Source organism: Falco peregrinus, chromosome 19 (assembly GCF_023634155.1).
Source record: "Falco peregrinus isolate bFalPer1 chromosome 19, bFalPer1.pri, whole genome shotgun sequence".
Taxonomy (NCBI): Eukaryota; Metazoa; Chordata; class Aves; order Falconiformes; family Falconidae; genus Falco; species Falco peregrinus.
The window spans coordinates 4,520,922-4,538,824 of record NC_073740.1 but is presented as its reverse complement, the minus strand read 5'-3'; the positions used below and the strand labels follow the sequence as shown (position 1 = coordinate 4,538,824).

The 17,903-nt window shown below is 54.3% G+C and overlaps 4 protein-coding genes and 2 pseudogenes across 4 annotated transcripts; 3 read left to right on the top strand and 3 right to left on the bottom strand.

Moving 5' to 3' along the window:
- Positions 1-1,082: 1,082 nt before the first annotated feature.
- On the bottom strand, positions 1,083-1,729 carry LOC114011820 (scale keratin-like). The gene has a single exon (XM_027784932.2). The coding sequence runs from the start codon at positions 1,727-1,729 to the stop codon at positions 1,130-1,132; it is 600 nt and encodes a 199-aa protein (XP_027640733.1). The 3' UTR covers positions 1,083-1,129.
- A 2,993-nt stretch (positions 1,730-4,722) lies between these two features.
- LOC129782827 (scale keratin-like) lies at positions 4,723-6,233 on the top strand. Its single transcript, XM_055791795.1, has 2 exons — positions 4,723-4,807; positions 5,403-6,233. The coding sequence occupies exon 2, from the start codon at positions 5,425-5,427 to the stop codon at positions 6,022-6,024; it is 600 nt and encodes a 199-aa protein (XP_055647770.1). The 5' UTR covers positions 4,723-4,807; positions 5,403-5,424; the 3' UTR covers positions 6,025-6,233.
- A 2,061-nt stretch (positions 6,234-8,294) lies between these two features.
- On the bottom strand, positions 8,295-8,829 carry LOC129782848 (scale keratin-like). Its single transcript, XM_055791828.1, has 2 exons — positions 8,793-8,829; positions 8,295-8,703 (listed from the first exon to the last, which is right to left on the bottom strand). The coding sequence occupies exon 2, from the start codon at positions 8,661-8,663 to the stop codon at positions 8,298-8,300; it is 366 nt and encodes a 121-aa protein (XP_055647803.1). The 5' UTR covers positions 8,664-8,703; positions 8,793-8,829; the 3' UTR covers positions 8,295-8,297.
- Positions 8,830-9,984: 1,155 nt separating this feature from the next.
- Positions 9,985-10,810, top strand: LOC129782847 (scale keratin-like). The gene is made up of 2 exons (XM_055791827.1): positions 9,985-10,049; positions 10,420-10,810. Exon 2 carries the CDS (start codon positions 10,445-10,447, stop codon positions 10,808-10,810), a length of 366 nt encoding a protein of 121 aa, XP_055647802.1. The 5' UTR covers positions 9,985-10,049; positions 10,420-10,444.
- Positions 10,811-13,660: 2,850 nt separating this feature from the next.
- On the bottom strand, positions 13,661-14,937 carry LOC129782904 (scale keratin-like; annotated as a pseudogene).
- A 411-nt stretch (positions 14,938-15,348) lies between these two features.
- On the top strand, positions 15,349-16,175 carry LOC101923983 (scale keratin-like; annotated as a pseudogene).
- Positions 16,176-17,903: the final 1,728 nt, after the last annotated feature.

Sequence of the window (17,903 nt, the reverse complement as noted above, 5' to 3'; positions counted from 1 at the left end):
CTCCCTTTTCCTCTTTGGGGACTTCTCTGGGAGAAATTTGCCTGTGCATAAATTGTGAGTAACAGACATCTTAATTTAAATCATACCATACCAATTAGTAAGGAGGTAATAACAGATAAATGTAAGCAATGAGTAATACCCCTTTTTTTACAGAGTATATTTTCCCTTAGTCATACTTCTTTAAGCACAATATAAAATAATCGCTGCAGGCTAACAATCAATGTGGGAAAAGAGGTGGGAAAGCTAACCCTGTCTTACAAGCAATATGTAATTTCACCTCCTGATATTCCAATTCCTTGAAGCTCGTAAAATCCCAACAATCTGTGCTATTAATATTTTTTTTAAGACTATGAAGAAGATTTTGCCATTAAGAATGGCAGTATCAGGAAGAACATTTAAAAATCAACAAATTAAAGAAAACAAATATGTATGATTCTTCCTTTTTTGACTTCCTAGTTTAGGAATGCTGCAATTATGTGGTAATTGGTTGCTGAATTGTGTGATGATTTGGGGGCCTTTGGGATGTCACCAGAAATCCTCAGAGCAATAACAATTACCCTGCCTGTTCTGAACCTTGGGGAAGATAATGACTGCTAAATTGCTAAACAAACATTCATTAACACAATGCAGTTGATGCCTTAAGGATCCAAATTAAACTTTCATTCCACATTTTAAAGAGAGATTGAGTAGGGCAGATTGTTTGATACGCTGAGCACACCCGGGAGTTTTGCTCCCAGAGGAGGCTGAAGGACAAATGAAAACCAAGAGGCTCTTGTGCAACACCACGGGGTTTTAATGTCAAAGAGAAGCAGAGCAGCCAATTACAGAAGATCAAGGCAGTACAAGGGGAAAGGGGTAATGCAGGTAGCACGCCCTGGTACTGGTGCCCCGCTCAGGACACAGCGGACAGCCAAGGTGGTGGAGGGACGCAGGGGATACTGAGGCTCAGCCACGCAGCCAGGGCACACCGTGGCATAGGAGAGTGAGCTGCTGGCACACACAGCCTCCTCCTGTCCCCATGCCAGGGCAGCTGGCACATGCCGCTGGTCCCCGGGATCTTGTTCCACATCCTCATGCCACGGTCCATGTTTCAGGGCTGCTGCAGGCTCTGGGCACCATCCTGAAGGCTTTAGAAAGCCCCGCAGCTCCCACGGCGGGACCTGCCCCACCTCTGGGACCCAGGCAGGTAATACCCCGTGCCACAGGAGGAGAAGCCGGAGCTGTAGGACCTCCCACAACTGCCAAAGCTGCTGGACCCATGTTGGCCCCCATAGCCCACATCATCTCCATAGCCCAGGGAACGGCCGTACCCAAGGGAGCCCCCAGAGCCTCCCAAGCCAAAGGGGTTCCCATAGCCCCGCAAGCCCCCATAGCCAGAGGAGCCCCCCAAACCCAGGGAGCCCCCATAGCCTCCCAAACCAAAGGAGCCCCCGTAACTCCGCCACCTCCCATAGCTCAAGGAGCCCCCAGAGCCACCCAAGCCCAGGGAGCCCACAGAGCTTGGGGAACCAAAGGAACTCCCTAGCCAGGCTGGGCCTGATGATCCCACAATGCTCTCCTGGGGAAAAGAGCTGAGTATGGGGCCCGGCAAGGTCACCACAGCCGGCGGGGGGAAGATGACTGCTCTGGAGTCGGGGCATTGCTGCACACATGGCTCATTGTAGCTCTCGGCAATCGGCCGAGGGCACGTCACCCCACAGGGTCTGCAGGACTCGCTGTAGCCAGACATCCTTCTTGCAATGGCTGTGAGTCTGCAACACACAGCAGTTAGGAGATTTAGGGTAAATGAACTAATACCACAGCTGGAGGGGGAGGAGACGAACCAAGATTATTAAGCAGACATCTAATGTCACGTGTGGTGAATCCCACACTTGACATCACTGCTCTTACTTGGAGCGTGATTAATCTAATTTATTAAGACCAGCTGAAAGAGACTGAAGTTTGGTAATGTATTAACAGCAAGTTAAGAGAAGAGATGTCAGATGTAGCCAGCTATTTTAATAGTTTCATACTGCTTCCCCAGTAACACTCAGCTTCCAACAGGAATATTTGCCCTTATGGGGCAAATACTACCACAAGGTGGTAGATACTAAGAGCACTCTGGTATTTTGGAATTTTATAATGCATGTAGATCCTGAATTGGAACTAAAATGCCTGGGAAATGGTTATTCAGGTGGCATAGTGGAACTTCCCATTTTGTTCTAAGGAGAACACCTTCTGACACCTGCACTTCTCTAACCTGCCAATCTATAACATCATGCAGAATTTAGCATCAAAAGAATAAAGCTTGAGAAGGACAAAGTTTGAGCCAAATCAGACTTACCCTGTTCACCAAGGAGAATAAGCCAGGAGATGTGGATAGAGAGGCTCAGAGTGGAGACAGCTTTTATATCTTCCTCAAACTGCTTACAGATACGAAACACCCTTTAAGCCTCAGGTCCTACATGGTAACGTAACAGCCTTCACATTGATGGATTTAATTTTGCTTGCTTCGCATTGCCACTCCCCACCTTCAAAAAGAGGTGTGATACAATGTCAATACCGACTTGTGGGCATTGGTCTGGAGAATTATGAGATCTTTCAGATATCTAACACCCAACACCAGCACTGGGGCATCTACTCTTTTTATGGTAGATGAGTAAGAATCAGTTAGTTATCTATCTTTTAAGAATAGTGTAGTTTGAGTGAACATTGTGAAAATACATGCAAGCTGGGTAAAAAGTGGGAGAGATGTAATAGGAAAAGGGAGAATTTCAGGTATCTATACCCAGTTTAGAAACAGAGGGGTTTTAACATCCACATCTGCAGATCAAATACCAATAATTACTCATGAATTACAAGGTGGATTCCATTGTTATTTTTATTGCTGTCTTTGGAACGTCTTGGAGGCAGTGACACTTCAGAGACGTTCCTGAGAATTATAAGAGGCTTTACACTCACTAAAAATTCATATTTGATGTGCTGTACCATTGCTATACACAAACATGCAACTATCAGCACACAAACCTTGTGCAAGAGCACCAATTTAGAGATGTGTGAATGAAGTGCTCTATGTCGTTAGGTACAGCTTCATGCATGAGAGAGGGGGTCATTTATAGGTGAGAACAAGTCGTCTGGAGAGCCTAAGAGTAGACATTTTAGGACACCAATCTGAGACCCCTCATTTTTCAGAACATGGGCAGAGAGCCTGAAAATTCAGATAGTTTGTAATAGGGCTCTTTTTTCCCTCCAAGAATTAAAGGCAATAGGCATTTCAGGCATATTAGCAAAAAACTGGCTTATAAAGGGACATGAGGCTACTATTAGTCTGTAGCATGGACATGTCATAGTCTCCCCAACATACCAATACATAGTAAAAAGAAGAAATTAACACCATGAATGAAAATCGAATCATTGCAAGCACTGAAATTACAAATCAAAGTCTGATTAGGGAATCAAAACAAGTGACATAGGCATATTTTAAAATGCTGCTGTTTCATAACAAGGGAGCTTCTAAATCCTGCCCTTCTTCTTTTAATATGATAATAACATAAATTGCAAGCAGTAAGTATTAACGAGTATTTGTGAAGCAGCTTAAAGTCATTATCTTCCAGGTGCCTCTCATTATTATCAGCAAATCCTGATGACACTTCAAAGGCACAGCTATCTTAAAATTTAGAGGTAATTTATAGCCTATCTTTTGCAATATTGTAAAATTAGAAAACAACACATTTGCACATAACTATGATGCCACAGGCTTATCCCATTAAAATAAATCCTTTTTAATACCATTTTATTAATTTCCTATTTTTTCTTAAGTAGTCAGTACTTCGGGGTGAAGGAAAAGAAAATTAGGATTATTTTTAAAGGTATTTCTAACTGAACTTCTAGATATAGAGATTTCAAATTAAATTTTGCAATGTTTAGTATTAGCTTTAGACAGAGACCTTGTCAACAGTTCTGGCTATATAAATTAAGCCTTTTCTGCCTCTTTGGAGGTGTCACTTAGCCTAGATACTCCTCTGTTAACCCAGAGTCATTTATTTGTCTCAGAAGACTTGATAGAAGGATGTTGGGAACGGTTTCAATGGATCAATGCTAGCTCCACGTGGGTTATAGTTAATCTCTGGTGATGATATAGTTAATCTCTGGTGATGATGGGCCTGTCGTTCCCCTGTAGCATTGACAGGTGCAGTAAATCAGACACAGATCTCCCCGCCTGGGTAAATGATAGGTAAAATGAAAAGCTTAAAGCACAAACTAAAGATTTGGCTAGGGCTTATTGCTTTCATGCTGTTGTTAGCAATAGTGATATCCCATCAGGAGCGAGCCTGCATCATGTCAGGTCTTTGCTCTGCTGTATAACAACATTTACAGGTCCCATGCCAACTGCAAGAACTTGTGTCCTGTCAAAGCCAAACTTCTATCTCTTGTTGGATGACCTTCACCTGGTTTGTGCACATGGCACCAAAAAGGGCTCCACACCGTGTAAGTACTACCTTGAATATTAAAATAGACTGGTGTGACACACCAGTCTTATTCTGGCTTTCAGTTGATGACTGTATGGCAACCCTTCAGCTGCAAGTTCCCAAAATCCCCTAAACTGACAATCACAGATAATTGATTGTCAGCAGCAGCTGTATCACACCCACACTAACATTTGGGAGGGACAGTGCTGAGATGACAAAATTAAAGCTCCCACTATTGCATCTGTTTTGTAACATATTAGGACCAGAGGCACAAAGGGTGGCTTAAAGAAGCATATAAAAGCTCGTATCACCCACAGCCCTTCTATCTGCTTCTCTTGCCTCCATCTGTAGTGAACAAGGTAAGTGTGATTTCATTCATTTGTTCTGCTACTCTTAGTATTCACTTTAACAATGTTTTTGTCACAGAGGTGATTCCTGTAAGTGTTTTTACAGTCTTCTACCTTTTCTTTCCTTCTGAAAATGTTGTTTTGTATGTGTGCAGTATCAGGAGTCATTGCATTAGGATAGGAAGTAGATCTTCAGGCTGTAGAAATACTTGGGGCAACTTATACCTCATAAAGGGAATGAATACATATGTTCAATGAGCCTTTTGTCTTGTTCCTCTTGGATTCTTTTTCACTGGTTCTTACACTTTGTGAGTGCATCCTCACCAGTCCAAGTTCCTGCAAACAGACTTGTCTAATTTACCCAGTATTGAATTTCTGCTTCATGTAAAATTATTTCCAAAGGTGATCACGATGGGATGAAAGAAACGATAAAATTTGCATTGATACCAGAACGAGTTTTATTTGTTAGCATGTATAAATCTGCTTCCCTGTTAACTTCTGATATTTCAGACAGAGTCATTGCTTAATAATCTTGGTTCGTCTCCTCCCCCTCCAGCTGTGGTATTAATTCATTTACCCTAAATCTCCTAACTGCTGTGTGTTGCAGACTCACAGCCATTGCAAGAAGGATGTCTGGCTACAGCGAGTCCTGCAGACCCTGTGGGGTGACGTGCCCTCGGCCGATTGCCGAGAGCTACAATGAGCCATGTGTGCAGCAATGCCCCGACTCCAGAGCAGTCATCTTCCCCCCGCCGGCTGTGGTGACCTTGCCGGGCCCCATACTCAGCTCTTTTCCCCAGGAGAGCATTGTGGGATCATCAGGCCCAGCCTGGCTAGGGAGTTCCTTTGGTTCCCCAAGCTCTGTGGGCTCCCTGGGCTTGGGTGGCTCTGGGGGCTCCTTGAGCTATGGGAGGTGGCGGAGTTACGGGGGCTCCTTTGGTTTGGGAGGCTATGGGGGCTCCCTGGGTTTGGGGGGCTCCTCTGGCTATGGGGGCTTGCGGGGCTATGGGAACCCCTTTGGCTTGGGAGGCTCTGGGGGCTCCCTTGGGTACGGCCGTTCCCTGGGCTATGGAGATGATGTGGGCTATGGGGGCCAACATGGGTCCAGCAGCTTTGGCAGTTGTGGGAGGTCCTACAGCTCCGGCTTCTCCTCCTGTGGCACGGGGTATTACCTGCCTGGGTCCCAGAGGTGGGGCAGGTCCCGCCGTGGGAGCTGCGGGGCTTTCTAAAGCCCTCAGGATGGTGCCCAGAGCCTGCAGCAGCCCTGAAACATGGACCGTGGCATGAGGATGTGGAACAAGATCCCGGGGACCAGCGGCATGTGCCAGCTGCCCTGGCATGGGGACAGGAGGAGGCTGTGTGTGCCAGCAGCTCACTCTCCTATGCCACGGTGTGCCCTGGCTGCGTGGCTGAGCCTCAGTATCCCCTGCGTCCCTCCACCACCTTGGCTGTCCGCTGTGTCCTGAGCGGGGCACCAGTACCAGGGCGTGCTACCTGCATTACCCCTTTCCCCTTGTACTGCCTTGATCTTCTGTAATTGGCTGCTCTGCTTCTCTTTGACATTAAAACCCCGTGGTGTTGCACAAGAGCCTCTTGGTTTTCATTTGTCCTTCAGCCTCCTCTGGGAGCAATATTCACTCTTGTGTAGGGAAGAAGTGCCTGGAGTCTCTCAGCAGTCCAAGTGTCTTGACAAACATGGAGCTTTGTTTTAGTCCTTCGTGGATTTCTTAAGCGTGTCTGTTTAATTTTTTTTTTTTTTTCCAGGGCTTTACTTAGTAAGTACTCTGCCGAAATTTTCTGTCACTGCAAAGTGATCTAAAATTGCTTCCTGTATTTGTGCCATTATGATTAAATACATCACAGGCACAGTTATGCTTGGATTTAAAAATCTACAAATAAATTAAAATATCAGAAGACTATTATGTGAAAAAGAAGTTGGGGTTCTTTTTTAGTGACAAGAAGGACTTTCTTTCCTCAGCATAAAATTTTGTCATAGTTGAAATTCATTCCTAGTTCTCATTAACATATTTTGTACATTTTTCTTGAAGGTGTGGTTTCCTGAACCACTGTTCATAGATGCCATGACAGAACCTGTACTGTGCTAAGCTCAGATGAGTTCACAACCTCTGCTCTCCTTGCCAGAAGAGCTCAATTAAATGATGATGGAAATATGTTTTTTTCCTAGCTCTAAATGTTCTTGTACCATAAAACAACAGAAGCTCAGAGATGACAGGGAAAGCCCCATGGGAGGTAGGAGTGGGATTTCTGCAGGGTTTATGAACTGCTTTTGTCTGCCATTGATGTGGGTGGAAACCTGATGTCAAAAACTGACCTTCACAGCCTATAAAACTGTAAACAAAGCCACACTTGAAGGAGGGTGGGGAGGGGGGGCACAGAAATCTCATTGTGTTATACAGCAGAACTTCAGTAAAAAAATAAGAGGAAAACAACCACAAGCCTCTCCTTCATTGACAGAGTTGAACTCTCCCCATATCTTAAATTACTCCATGACAAATGTCCTCTATCAGCACAAAATGAGAACCAAGATGGGAAGAAAGTACATAATTACTCCAAAGAAAAAGAATTTCAGGAGGCGAACAGGGAAACCCCTGCTACATTTAGTAAAGCCCAAAGCTGCTGCGGAGGACTCGGCTGAACTGGCATAAGAAATATGGGCTGCAGTACTTGCTGCTCAGTGTGGAGAGAGAGGAAATCATATAGTCAGGAGGGGCTGTGAAGATGGACAAGAAACTGAAGGGGCCCCCAAACCAAGGAATCCTACAGGATTAAACGAGCAGCAGGACAAGGCGGAGCTGGTGCCGCTCCCAGGCTGAGAAGACCAGGCAAAGCAGCACTGCCAGTGCCTGTCCTGCTCTCTGCCTTTTGCCCTTTCCTCAGCTACTGCAAACACCACCAAAAGGCTTTCTCTCCCCTGACTGCTGCCTGCATCACCCCTGTCCCTACACTGCCCACACTCACCATTCCTGGGAAGCTCAGGACTAGAATTTGCTCTCCCACACCTGCCAGGCACCCACCCCAGGGTCTTCCCAACATGGAACAAGGATGGACGGAGACAAGATTTGGATGCAGGAAATCTTTATTGTGCCCAGAGGGGCAGGAGGGTCTCTCAGGGGGACAGTAGGCCAGAGCCCGAGATGCTGGTTGTCATGTGTTGGGGGAGGCAGAGGCACCTTCTCTGGAGCATGGCTTCTCGCTCCAAATGTCGCCTTGGTGAGGCATTCCAGCTGCCCAGGAATTGGCCCGTCAGCCCTGCAGGGCTCTTTGGGTGTCCCTCCTGCCCCATCTGACAGCGAGGAAGAGAGTGGAGAGGAGGAGAGCAGAGGGCGGGAGAAGAGGTCAGGGAAGGGCCGAGGCTGTGCTGCACTGCCAGCTGCGCTGGTGTTGTGCGGCGCTGGGGATGCTCAGTACTCCTCAGTGGCCCGTGCCCACCAGCTCAGCGCGGCATGGTTGGTGGTGGCGTTGGGCTGCGGCTGGGCTGGGTCTAGCAGGGCCCACAGGTGTCCCAGAGCTTCTTGCCGTAGCGGGGCCAGGCGCAGGGGGTGCAGGCCGCAGAGGTGTAGGGTCTGCCAAAGGTGCAGAGGCCGCCCGAGCCCTGTGTGGCCCCAGCGCCGTAGAGGCCCCCCAGCCCCAGGGAGCCCCCAAAGGCGGGTGCTCCGGAGGAGCCCACCACGGCTTGCTGGGGGAAGGAGCTGAGGATGGGGCCGGGGAAGGTGACGACCACGGGGGGCGGCTGGATGAAGGCCGTTGAGTCGGGGCACTGGCGGGCGCACAGCTCGTTGCAGCTCTCAGCGATGGGCTGGGGGACGGCAACGCTGGTTTTTGGTGGGCACAGGTCGTAGCAAGACATCGTGGCGAGGGATCGGGCGGTGCTCTGCAAGAGGGCAGAGGTTGAAAGAGAGCAGCAGACGTAAGCACCCGAATTGGAGGGGCTGGGGCATGAGCAGGGGGCCAGGAGGGGAAGCGCTCACAGACTTACCCTGTTCCCAGAGGAGAAGGCGACCAGAGCAGTTGTGTGGAGAGCCGGGCAGAGGCAGAGCTTTTATACCGGCCGCGCCATTGCTCAGCACCACCTGGGCCAATCTGCAGAGGCGGCACTCCCTCCTGCCGATGACAACGGGGCTGTCCGGCTCCTGTCCCTCCCTGAGTCAGCATCCCCTGCACCGACCAGCACCTGCCGCTTCCCAGCCTTCCTCCCGGTCCTGCCGCGTGGGCTAAATGAGAGCAGGAACCTCCCTGCTGGGGGCTGCGCACGGTGCCGGCCTTGTGCTCTGCCCTGGCAGGACATCTCTGCCCTGTGCCCGCAGCCAGGCCCTGCCGGGACCAGGGCCGGCACCGAGCACCAGCCGGGCCAGCCCAGCGGGGGCTGCTGCAGCTGCGCATTCAGACGGGGCTCCCAGCTCCCCAGCACCCCGAGGGCAGCCCCTGCCCACCACCATCCCCCAGACATGGGGCTCCCGGGACACCCGTGAGGACCTGGTCGCGTTGGGGGTCAGCTGACATGACCCCGTGACAAAGTGGCTGCAGTTGGGCATCGGTGCCCCTTGCCCCATGCACCTTGGGGAAGAGCACAAGGGGTCTGTCTTGCCCCCCGACGTGCAGAAGTCGATGGCCAGTGCCTGGAGGGGAATGGCACCCAGTTCCCTTGGGCTGGCGAGTGATGCATCGTGCTGAGCAGGCAGTGCCCGAGAGGAGTGCCTTTGATTTTTTGTTTCGTAACCTCGTGCCTCTGTAGATAATAGCCACGCGGCGTACGTCATGCGGTGGCTGGTGTGCGGGAGGCCCTTGCAAGGCTGCCTTCCTGGCCAGCGGCAGGACCATGCTCTGCCGTGTGGCTCTGCGATGAAGGCATGAGGCCAGCCTGAGACCAAGCCCTTGGAGAAGAGCTATGGCACGCAGGGCGCTACCAGTCAGCCTTTGTCACGCTGCGTGCCCTCTTACACAGCGAGATAATGAAAAGACAGTGGGGCTAATTGGTGGCATTAGGTGGCAGCTGGCAAGCGTCCGAGTGGGGTGATTGCAGGGGCTGATAGAGCGGGTTGGGGCTGGCCAGGAAACGGCATCAGCACAACAGCCCCGTGCCACACGGGGAGGATGCAGGGGCTTGGCACCATGAGCCACGTGTCCCCAGCACGGCCAGCTCCTCCCCACGCTCGCCACCCCAGCATAAAAGGGCTGCTGTCGGCGAGTGCCAGCATCCACCACTCTTGCCTCGCTCTGCTCAGGACAAGGGTAGGTGGGGGCTTGGGGGTCTCGGCCTCCTGTGGCAGGGGCTGGTGTGGGGCCTCCATGGCCAGGAGAGCTGTGCTGGCGGCGGGCTGCAGTGGCCAGGGTGGGCGGAGGCACGGCAAGAGGAGGAGGGAGCCCCATGGCTGGGACCCGCAGAGCCAGGCCCTGCACGGGCTCTCGGGGAGGCTTTGTGTGCCTGGCGTGTGGGGAGAGCAGGGCACCCGGTGGGCTGGCTGGGCAAAGGGCAAGCAGCAGGCAGTGCGGGCAAGGAGCTGGCTCTGGCTCCTCCAGCTCCAGCACAGGCCTGGGAACAGGGCACGGCTTGGCCGGGCGATCTCCTTCACTCGTGACACCTGTCTTTGGGCCGCGTCTTTCAGGATCCGCTCTCCCACCCTCGCCACAATGTCTTGCTACGACCTGTGCCCACCAAAAACCAGCGTTGCCGTCCCCCAGCCCATCGCTGAGAGCTGCAACGAGCTGTGCGCCCGCCAGTGCCCCGACTCAACGGCCTTCATCCAGCCGCCCCCCGTGGTCGTCACCTTCCCCGGCCCCATCCTCAGCTCCTTCCCCCAGCAAGCCGTGGTGGGCTCCTCTGGAGCACCCGCCTTTGGGGGCTCCCTGGGGCTGGGGGGCCTCTACGGCGCTGGGGCCACACAGGGCTCGGGCGGCCTCTGCACCTTTGGCAGACCCTACACCTCTGCGGCCTGCACCCCCTGCGCCTGGCCCCGCTACGGCAAGAAGCTCTGGGACACCTGTGGGCCCTGCTAGACCCAGCCCCAGAGCTTCCACAGTCCCTGGGCCATCTCAGGCTCACGCCTCCTCTCATTTCTCCCCTCTTTCCCCTTTCTTTGTGAGGCCCCATCTCCTTGCTCTTGCCTGTGCCCAGATGTGTGACTCCACCAGTGTCCCACAGGGCAATGGCTTGTCTCTGTAACAGCCACCACCTGGGAGAAGCCTGCAGCAACATCGCTCTTGAGGGCCCGCTTGTCAGCTTACCTGCCTCTGAGTTGTATGTCTTTCTGCACTGCAATAAAACACACCTGCATGCAACGCCTGCCTCTCTAACATTGCTTTCAATGCCCAGCCTCGGCTGTGGGGTTCCCTTGCCCTGCATGTGGCCCCTGCCAACCACACCAGGGCAGTGTCCCAAGCCCAGCAGAGCCAGAAGGAGACGTCTTTTGGGGAGACCTCACAGCTCTGGTGCCTCTGGCCATACATGGTCCCACGCCCGATGTCCAAGGGCCCTGCCTGAAGGCAGGCTGCCCCCCTGCCAGCAGGACATGCAGCCTGGGGCCCTTTGCAGGCCTCCAGCCTCCTTACAGAGGAGCGTGGATGCCCCAGGGGCTGGAAGCCAGCCAGAGGCAATACCTGGCATGGCTGCCACACTTTGTGCCTCCTTGGGTCTGCTTGAGAGCCTCGGGGAGGAAGGAAAGGGAAGGCGTACACGTCCTGTTCCCTATGGTAGTGGAAGGAAAGGGAAGGCGTACACGTCCTGTTCCCTATGGTCGCATCATCAAATCATTGAAGTATTTAGGGATGAAGAGACCTTTGACATCAGTGGCTCAAACCCTACACTTTCCTCTTCTTTCCTCTTTGTTCCTTCTTCTTTACACATTTCCCCTTCCCTTCCCTTCCCTTCCCTTCCCTTCCCTTCCCTTCCCTTCCCTTCCCTTTCCCTTCCCTTCCCTCTTCTTTTCCTTCTTCTCTCCTTCCCTGTGCTCACACCACGCACTGACCAACACACTTGGTGCTCATAGCTTCTCTGCCGCAGAGACAAAATCACAGAAATCACAGCCTGACCATTGTGGGAGGAGTCCTTGCAGGGCATCTTCTCATGCTGCCACCTCCAGCCAGTGCAGCCGGCACCATGCCCGGACACTTGGTGCATGTCTCCAGGGACAGAGACACCACAACCTCCCGGGCCAAGCAGGGGCTGTGCTTGCTCACCCTCACAGTGAAAAAGAGGATTGGGATGTTGAGGCAGAGCCTCTGGTGTTTCAGCTGGAGCCCATCACCACTTGTCCTACCAAGGGACACCTCCAAAAGGAGCCTGGCTCCATCTTCTTGAAAGCCTCCCATCAGACGTGTATGCACATTGGGGAGACTGCCCTGAGCATCCCCGATGCCAGCAGGAACAGTGCCGTCTCTCTGAGGCTCTCCGCAGCAGAGGCATGCTCCCTGCCCCTTCATCATTTGTGTGGCTTGACCCCAGCTAGCGAGTGAACACCCCAGAGCTGCTCGCTTGCTTGCTCCCCAACGCTGGGATGGAGGAGGCAACTGGAAGGGTAAAAGCGAGGAAACTGTCAGGCTAGAGAATATCACAACCGGTGGTAAGGTATATCCCTTGGGTCACGCGGGGCAGCCGTCCCAGCTGTGTCCCCTCTCAGCTCGATGTGCACCACCAGGCTACTTGTTGGTGGGGCAGCGTGACAAGGAGAAAAGGCCTTGGCTCTGTGTAGTCACTGCTCAGCTCTAAAGAACACATCCCGGTATTAGCAACACTGTTGTCGGTATAAATCAAAAGTATAGACCAAGACTTGCCAGTAAGGCCAAAATTGCCGCCACCCCCCAGTCCAAACCAGCACAATTGTCTGCGTGGCCCCATGCTGGACTCTCTCCAAGTAGCCCCACATGTCTCCTGTGCTGGGGCGGCCTCGCCAGTGCTGAGTGGAGGGCAAGGATTTCCTCATTCCACCTCTTCCACATGCATCCCAGACTTCTGCTCCCTGCTTTTGCTCCAAGGCATGTGGACATTCATGCTCACCTTGGTGGCCACAGCACCCCCACGGCCTTTCCCGACAAGCTGCTCTCCATCAGTCGAGCGTCATTTCTCAGCCCAGGGGTTCAACACTGGCTCTGGTCTGGCCACCTCTGTGCAGGTGCACAGACACATTGCCGTGCTTTTGCGGGGCAGTGGGACACGGTGGATCTGGTGCCGCTCCCAGGCTGAGAAGACCAGGCAAAGCAGCACTGCCAGTGCCTGTCCTGCTCTCTGCCTTTTGCCCTTTCCTCAGCTACTGCAAACACCACCAAAAGGCTTTCTCTCCCCTGACTGCTGCCTGCATCACCCCTGTCCCTACACTGCCCACGCTCACCATTCCTGGGAAGCTCAGGACTAGAATTTGCTCTCCCACACCTGCCAGGCACCCACCCCAGGGTCTTCCCAAGATGGAACAAGGATGGACGGAGACAAGATTTGGATGCAGGAAATCTTTATTGTGCCCAGAGGGGCAGGAGGGTCTCTCAGGGGGACAGTAGGCCAGAGCCCGAGATGCTGGTTGTCATGTGTTGGGGGAGGCAGAGGCACCTTCTCTGGAGCATGGCTTCTCGCTCCAAATGTCGCCTTGGTGAGGCATTCCAGCTGCCCAGGAATTGGCCCGTCAGCCCTGCAGGGCTCTTTGGGTGTCCCTCCTGCCCCATCTGACAGCGAGGAAGAGAGTGGAGAGGAGGAGAGCAGAGGGCGGGAGAAGAGGTCAGGGAAGGGCCGAGGCTGTGCTGCACTGCCAGCTGCGCTGGTGTTGTGCGGCGCTGGGGATGCTCAGTACTCCTCAGTGGCCCGTGCCCACCAGCTCAGCGCGGCATGGTTGGTGGTGGCGTTGGGCTGCGGCTGGGCTGGGTCTAGCAGGGCCCACAGGTGTCCCAGAGCTTCTTGCCGTAGCGGGGCCAGGCGCAGGGGGTGCAGGCCGCAGAGGTGTAGGGTCTGCCAAAGGTGCAGAGGCCGCCCGAGCCCTGTGTGGCCCCAGCGCCGTAGAGGCCCCCCAGCCCCAGGGAGCCCCCAAAGGCGGGTGCTCCGGAGGAGCCCACCACGGCTTGCTGGGGGAAGGAGCTGAGGATGGGGCCGGGGAAGGGTGACGACCACGGGGGGCGGCTGGATGAAGGCCGTTGAGTCGGGGCACTGGCGGGCGCACAGCTCGTTGCAGCTCTCAGCGATGGGCTGGGGGACGGCAACGCTGGTTTTTGGTGGGCACAGGTCGTAGCAAGACATCGTGGCGAGGGATCGGGCGGTGCTCTGCAAGAGGGCAGAGGTTGAAAGAGAGCAGCAGACGTAAGCACCCGAATTGGAGGGGCTGGGGCATGAGCAGGGGGCCAGGAGGGGAAGCGCTCACAGACTTACCCTGTTCCCAGAGGAGAAGGCGACCAGAGCAGTTGTGTGGAGAGCCGGGCAGAGGCAGAGCTTTTATACCGGCCGCGCCATTGCTCAGCACCACCTGGGCCAATCTGCAGAGGCGGCACTCCCTCCTGCCGATGACAACGGGGCTGTCCGGCTCCTGTCCCTCCCTGAGTCAGCATCCCCTGCACCGACCAGCACCTGCCGCTTCCCAGCCTTCCTCCCGGTCCTGCCGCGTGGGCTAAATGAGAGCAGGAACCTCCCTGCTGGGGGCTGCGCACGGTGCCGGCCTTGTGCTCTGCCCTGGCAGGACATCTCTGCCCTGTGCCCGCAGCCAGGCCCTGCCGGGACCAGGGCCGGCACCGAGCACCAGCCGGGCCAGCCCAGCGGGGGCTGCTGCAGCTGCGCATTCAGACGGGGCTCCCAGCTCCCCAGCACCCCGAGGGCAGCCCCTGCCCACCACCATCCCCCAGACATGGGGCTCCCGGGACACCCGTGAGGACCTGGTCGCGTTGGGGGTCAGCTGACATGACCCTGTGACAAAGTGGCTGCAGTTGGGCATCGGTGCCCCTTGCCCCATGCACCTTGGGGAAGAGCACAAGGGGTCTGTCTTGCCCCCTGACGTGCAGAAGTCGATGGCCAGTGCCTGGAGGGGAATGGCACCCAGTTCCCTTGGGCTGGCGAGTGATGCATCGTGCTGAGCAGGCAGTGCCCGAGAGGAGTGCCTTTGATTTTTCGTTTCGTAACCTCGTGCCTCTGTAGATAATAGCCACGCGGCGTACGTCATGCGGTGGCTGGTGTGCGGGAGGCCCTTGCAAGGCTGCCTTCCTGGCCAGCGGCAGGACCATGCTCTGCCGTGTGGCTCTGCGATGAAGGCATGAGGCCAGCCTGAGACCAAGCCCTTGGAGAAGAGCTATGGCACGCAGGGCGCTACCAGTCAGCCTTTGTCACGCTGCGTGCCCTCTTACACAGCGAGATAATGAAAAGACAGTGGGGCTAATTGGTGGCATTAGGTGGCAGCTGGCAAGCGTCCGAGTGGGGTGATTGCAGGGGCTGATAGAGCGGGTTGGGGCTGGCCAGGAAACGGCATCAGCACAACAGCCCCGTGCCACACGGGGAGGATGCAGGGGCTTGGCACCATGAGCCACGTGTCCCCAGCACGGCCAGCTCCTCCCCACGCTCGCCACCCCAGCATAAAAGGGCTGCTGTCGGCGAGTGCCAGCATCCACCACTCTTGCCTCGCTCTGCTCAGGACAAGGGTAGGTGGGGGCTTGGGGGTCTCGGCCTCCTGTGGCAGGGGCTGGTGTGGGGCCTCCATGGCCAGGAGAGCTGTGCTGGCGGCGGGCTGCAGTGGCCAGGGTGGGCGGAGGCACGGCAAGAGGAGGAGGGAGCCCCATGGCTGGGACCCGCAGAGCCAGGCCCTGCACGGGCTCTCGGGGAGGCTTTGTGTGCCTGGCGTGTGGGGAGAGCAGGGCACCCGGTGGGCTGGCTGGGCAAAGGGCAAGCAGCAGGCAGTGCGGGCAAGGAGCTGGCTCTGGCTCCTCCAGCTCCAGCACAGGCCTGGGAACAGGGCACGGCTTGGCCGGGCGATCTCCTTCACTCATGACACCTGTCTTTGGGCCGCGTCTTTCAGGATCCGCTCTCCCACCCTCGCCACGATGTCTTGCTACGACCTGTGCCCACCAAAAACCAGCGTTGCCGTCCCCCAGCCCATCGCTGAGAGCTGCAACGAGCTGTGCGCCCGCCAGTGCCCCCGACTCAACGGCCTTCATCCAGCCGCCCCCCGTGGTCGTCACCTTCCCCGGCCCCATCCTCAGCTCCTTCCCCCAGCAAGCCGTGGTGGGCTCCTCCGGAGCACCCGCCTTCGGGGGCTCCCTGGGGCTGGGGGGCCTCTACGGCGCTGGGGCCACACAGGGCTCGGGCGGCCTCTGCACCTTTGGCAGACCCTACACCTCTGCGGCCTGCACCCCCTGCGCCTGGCCCCGCTACGGCAAGAAGCTCTGGGACACCTGTGGGCCCTGCTAGACCCAGCCCCAGAGCTTCCACAGTCCCTGGGCCATCTCAGGCTCACGCCTCCTCTCATTTCTCCCCTCTTTCCCCTTTCTTTGTGAGGCCCCATCTCCTTGCTCTTGCCTGTGCCCAGATGTGTGACTCCACCAGTGTCCCACAGGGCAACGGCTTGTCTCTGTAACAGCCACCACCTGGGAGAAGCCTGCAGCAACATCGCTCTTGAGGGCCCGCTTGTCAGCTTACCTGCCTCTGAGTTGTATGTCTTTCTGCACTGCAATAAAACACACCTGCATGCAACGCCTGCCTCTCTAACATTGCTTTCAATGCCCAGCCTCGGCTGTGGGGTTCCCTTGCCCTGCATGTGGCCCCTGCCAACCACACCAGGGCAGTGCCAGGCCAACACCACCAACAACCATGCCGCGCTGAGCTGGTGGGCACGGGCCACTGCGGAGTGCTGAGCATCCCCAGCGCCGCACAACACCAGCGCAGCTGGCAGTGCAGCACAGCCTCGGCCCTTCCCTGACCTCTTCTCCCGCCCTCTGCTCTCCTCCTCTCCACTCTCTTCCTCGCTGTCAGATGGGGCAGGAGGGACACCCAAAGAGCCCTGCAGGGCTGACGGGCCAATTCCTGGGCAGCTGGAATGCCTCACCAAGGCGACATTTGGAGCGAGAAGCCATGCTCCAGAGAAGGTGCCTCTGCCTCCTCCATCACATGGCAGCCAGAATCTTTGCATCTTGTCTACTCTCTCCTGACAGCCCCTGGTGCCACTCTGGGCATAATAAATGTTTCCTGCATCCAAGTTATGTCTCCCTCTTTCTGTGTCAAATGATTCATGCTCACAGTCTCCACAGCACTTACGCGTTTCTCTCCAGACTTCACCAGGGGATATCGTACATTTTGTGGTACCTATGAAAGGAGAGGCCTCTCTTGGTTTCTTCTTATCCAGGTGCCAATGAATAGTTCTTGAATTCAGGGAAAATGTTTTCACTGTCTAGGAAAGAAGAATGAGGTAATGCAGAATTGCAGGAATTATCTGGGAGCAGGAGGATGGTCTGCAGCTGCCTCTTCAAGAAATATGTGCATACTTATTTATATATATATGTATTAATATATTTGGGCGATAATATTCATATATTAGAGTGTGGATTCTTAGCTACTGTTCATGGTCTTCTGGAAGAAGGAGTGATTGTGTCCTGTCACTCTCCAAAACACTGTAATTGTACAAATCTGCTACTGTATCATATTCAAGTAATTGTAACCCCCTTTAGGTCAAAAGCAAACACAGAGCATCTTTTTCCTAGTTTTACTCTAGGATGACCCATCCCACAGCATTCTTTTTCCCCTTACTGTTGTATGTGGGAAATTAATTAGTTTAAGATTATTTCTCAGACTCACCCTGTCTTGTGGAGAAGTACTGTTGTGTTGGCAGTAGAAGGGAAACCAGGTGTACTCTTCCCCTTGTTTTTACCGGTTCTGCTTGTATTACCACTACTCTCTGGTTTTCTGTATTTCCAATGGATTCACTCAAGAGCATGTAGTCTCCCTATACCTCACCATCACCTATTTGGGGTTACTCAGAAAATTTTTCTGCTTCTGTCACTTCTTTCTTATGACAGCCTGTTTTATACCAGATCTTTCCTCTGTAGTCAGCAGGTGCATGGCTTTTCCCTGTGTTGCTAAATATACCGTTACTGTTACTCCCATCAGTTAAGCCATCTCGTTTTTCCAGTCTTAAACTCTGAT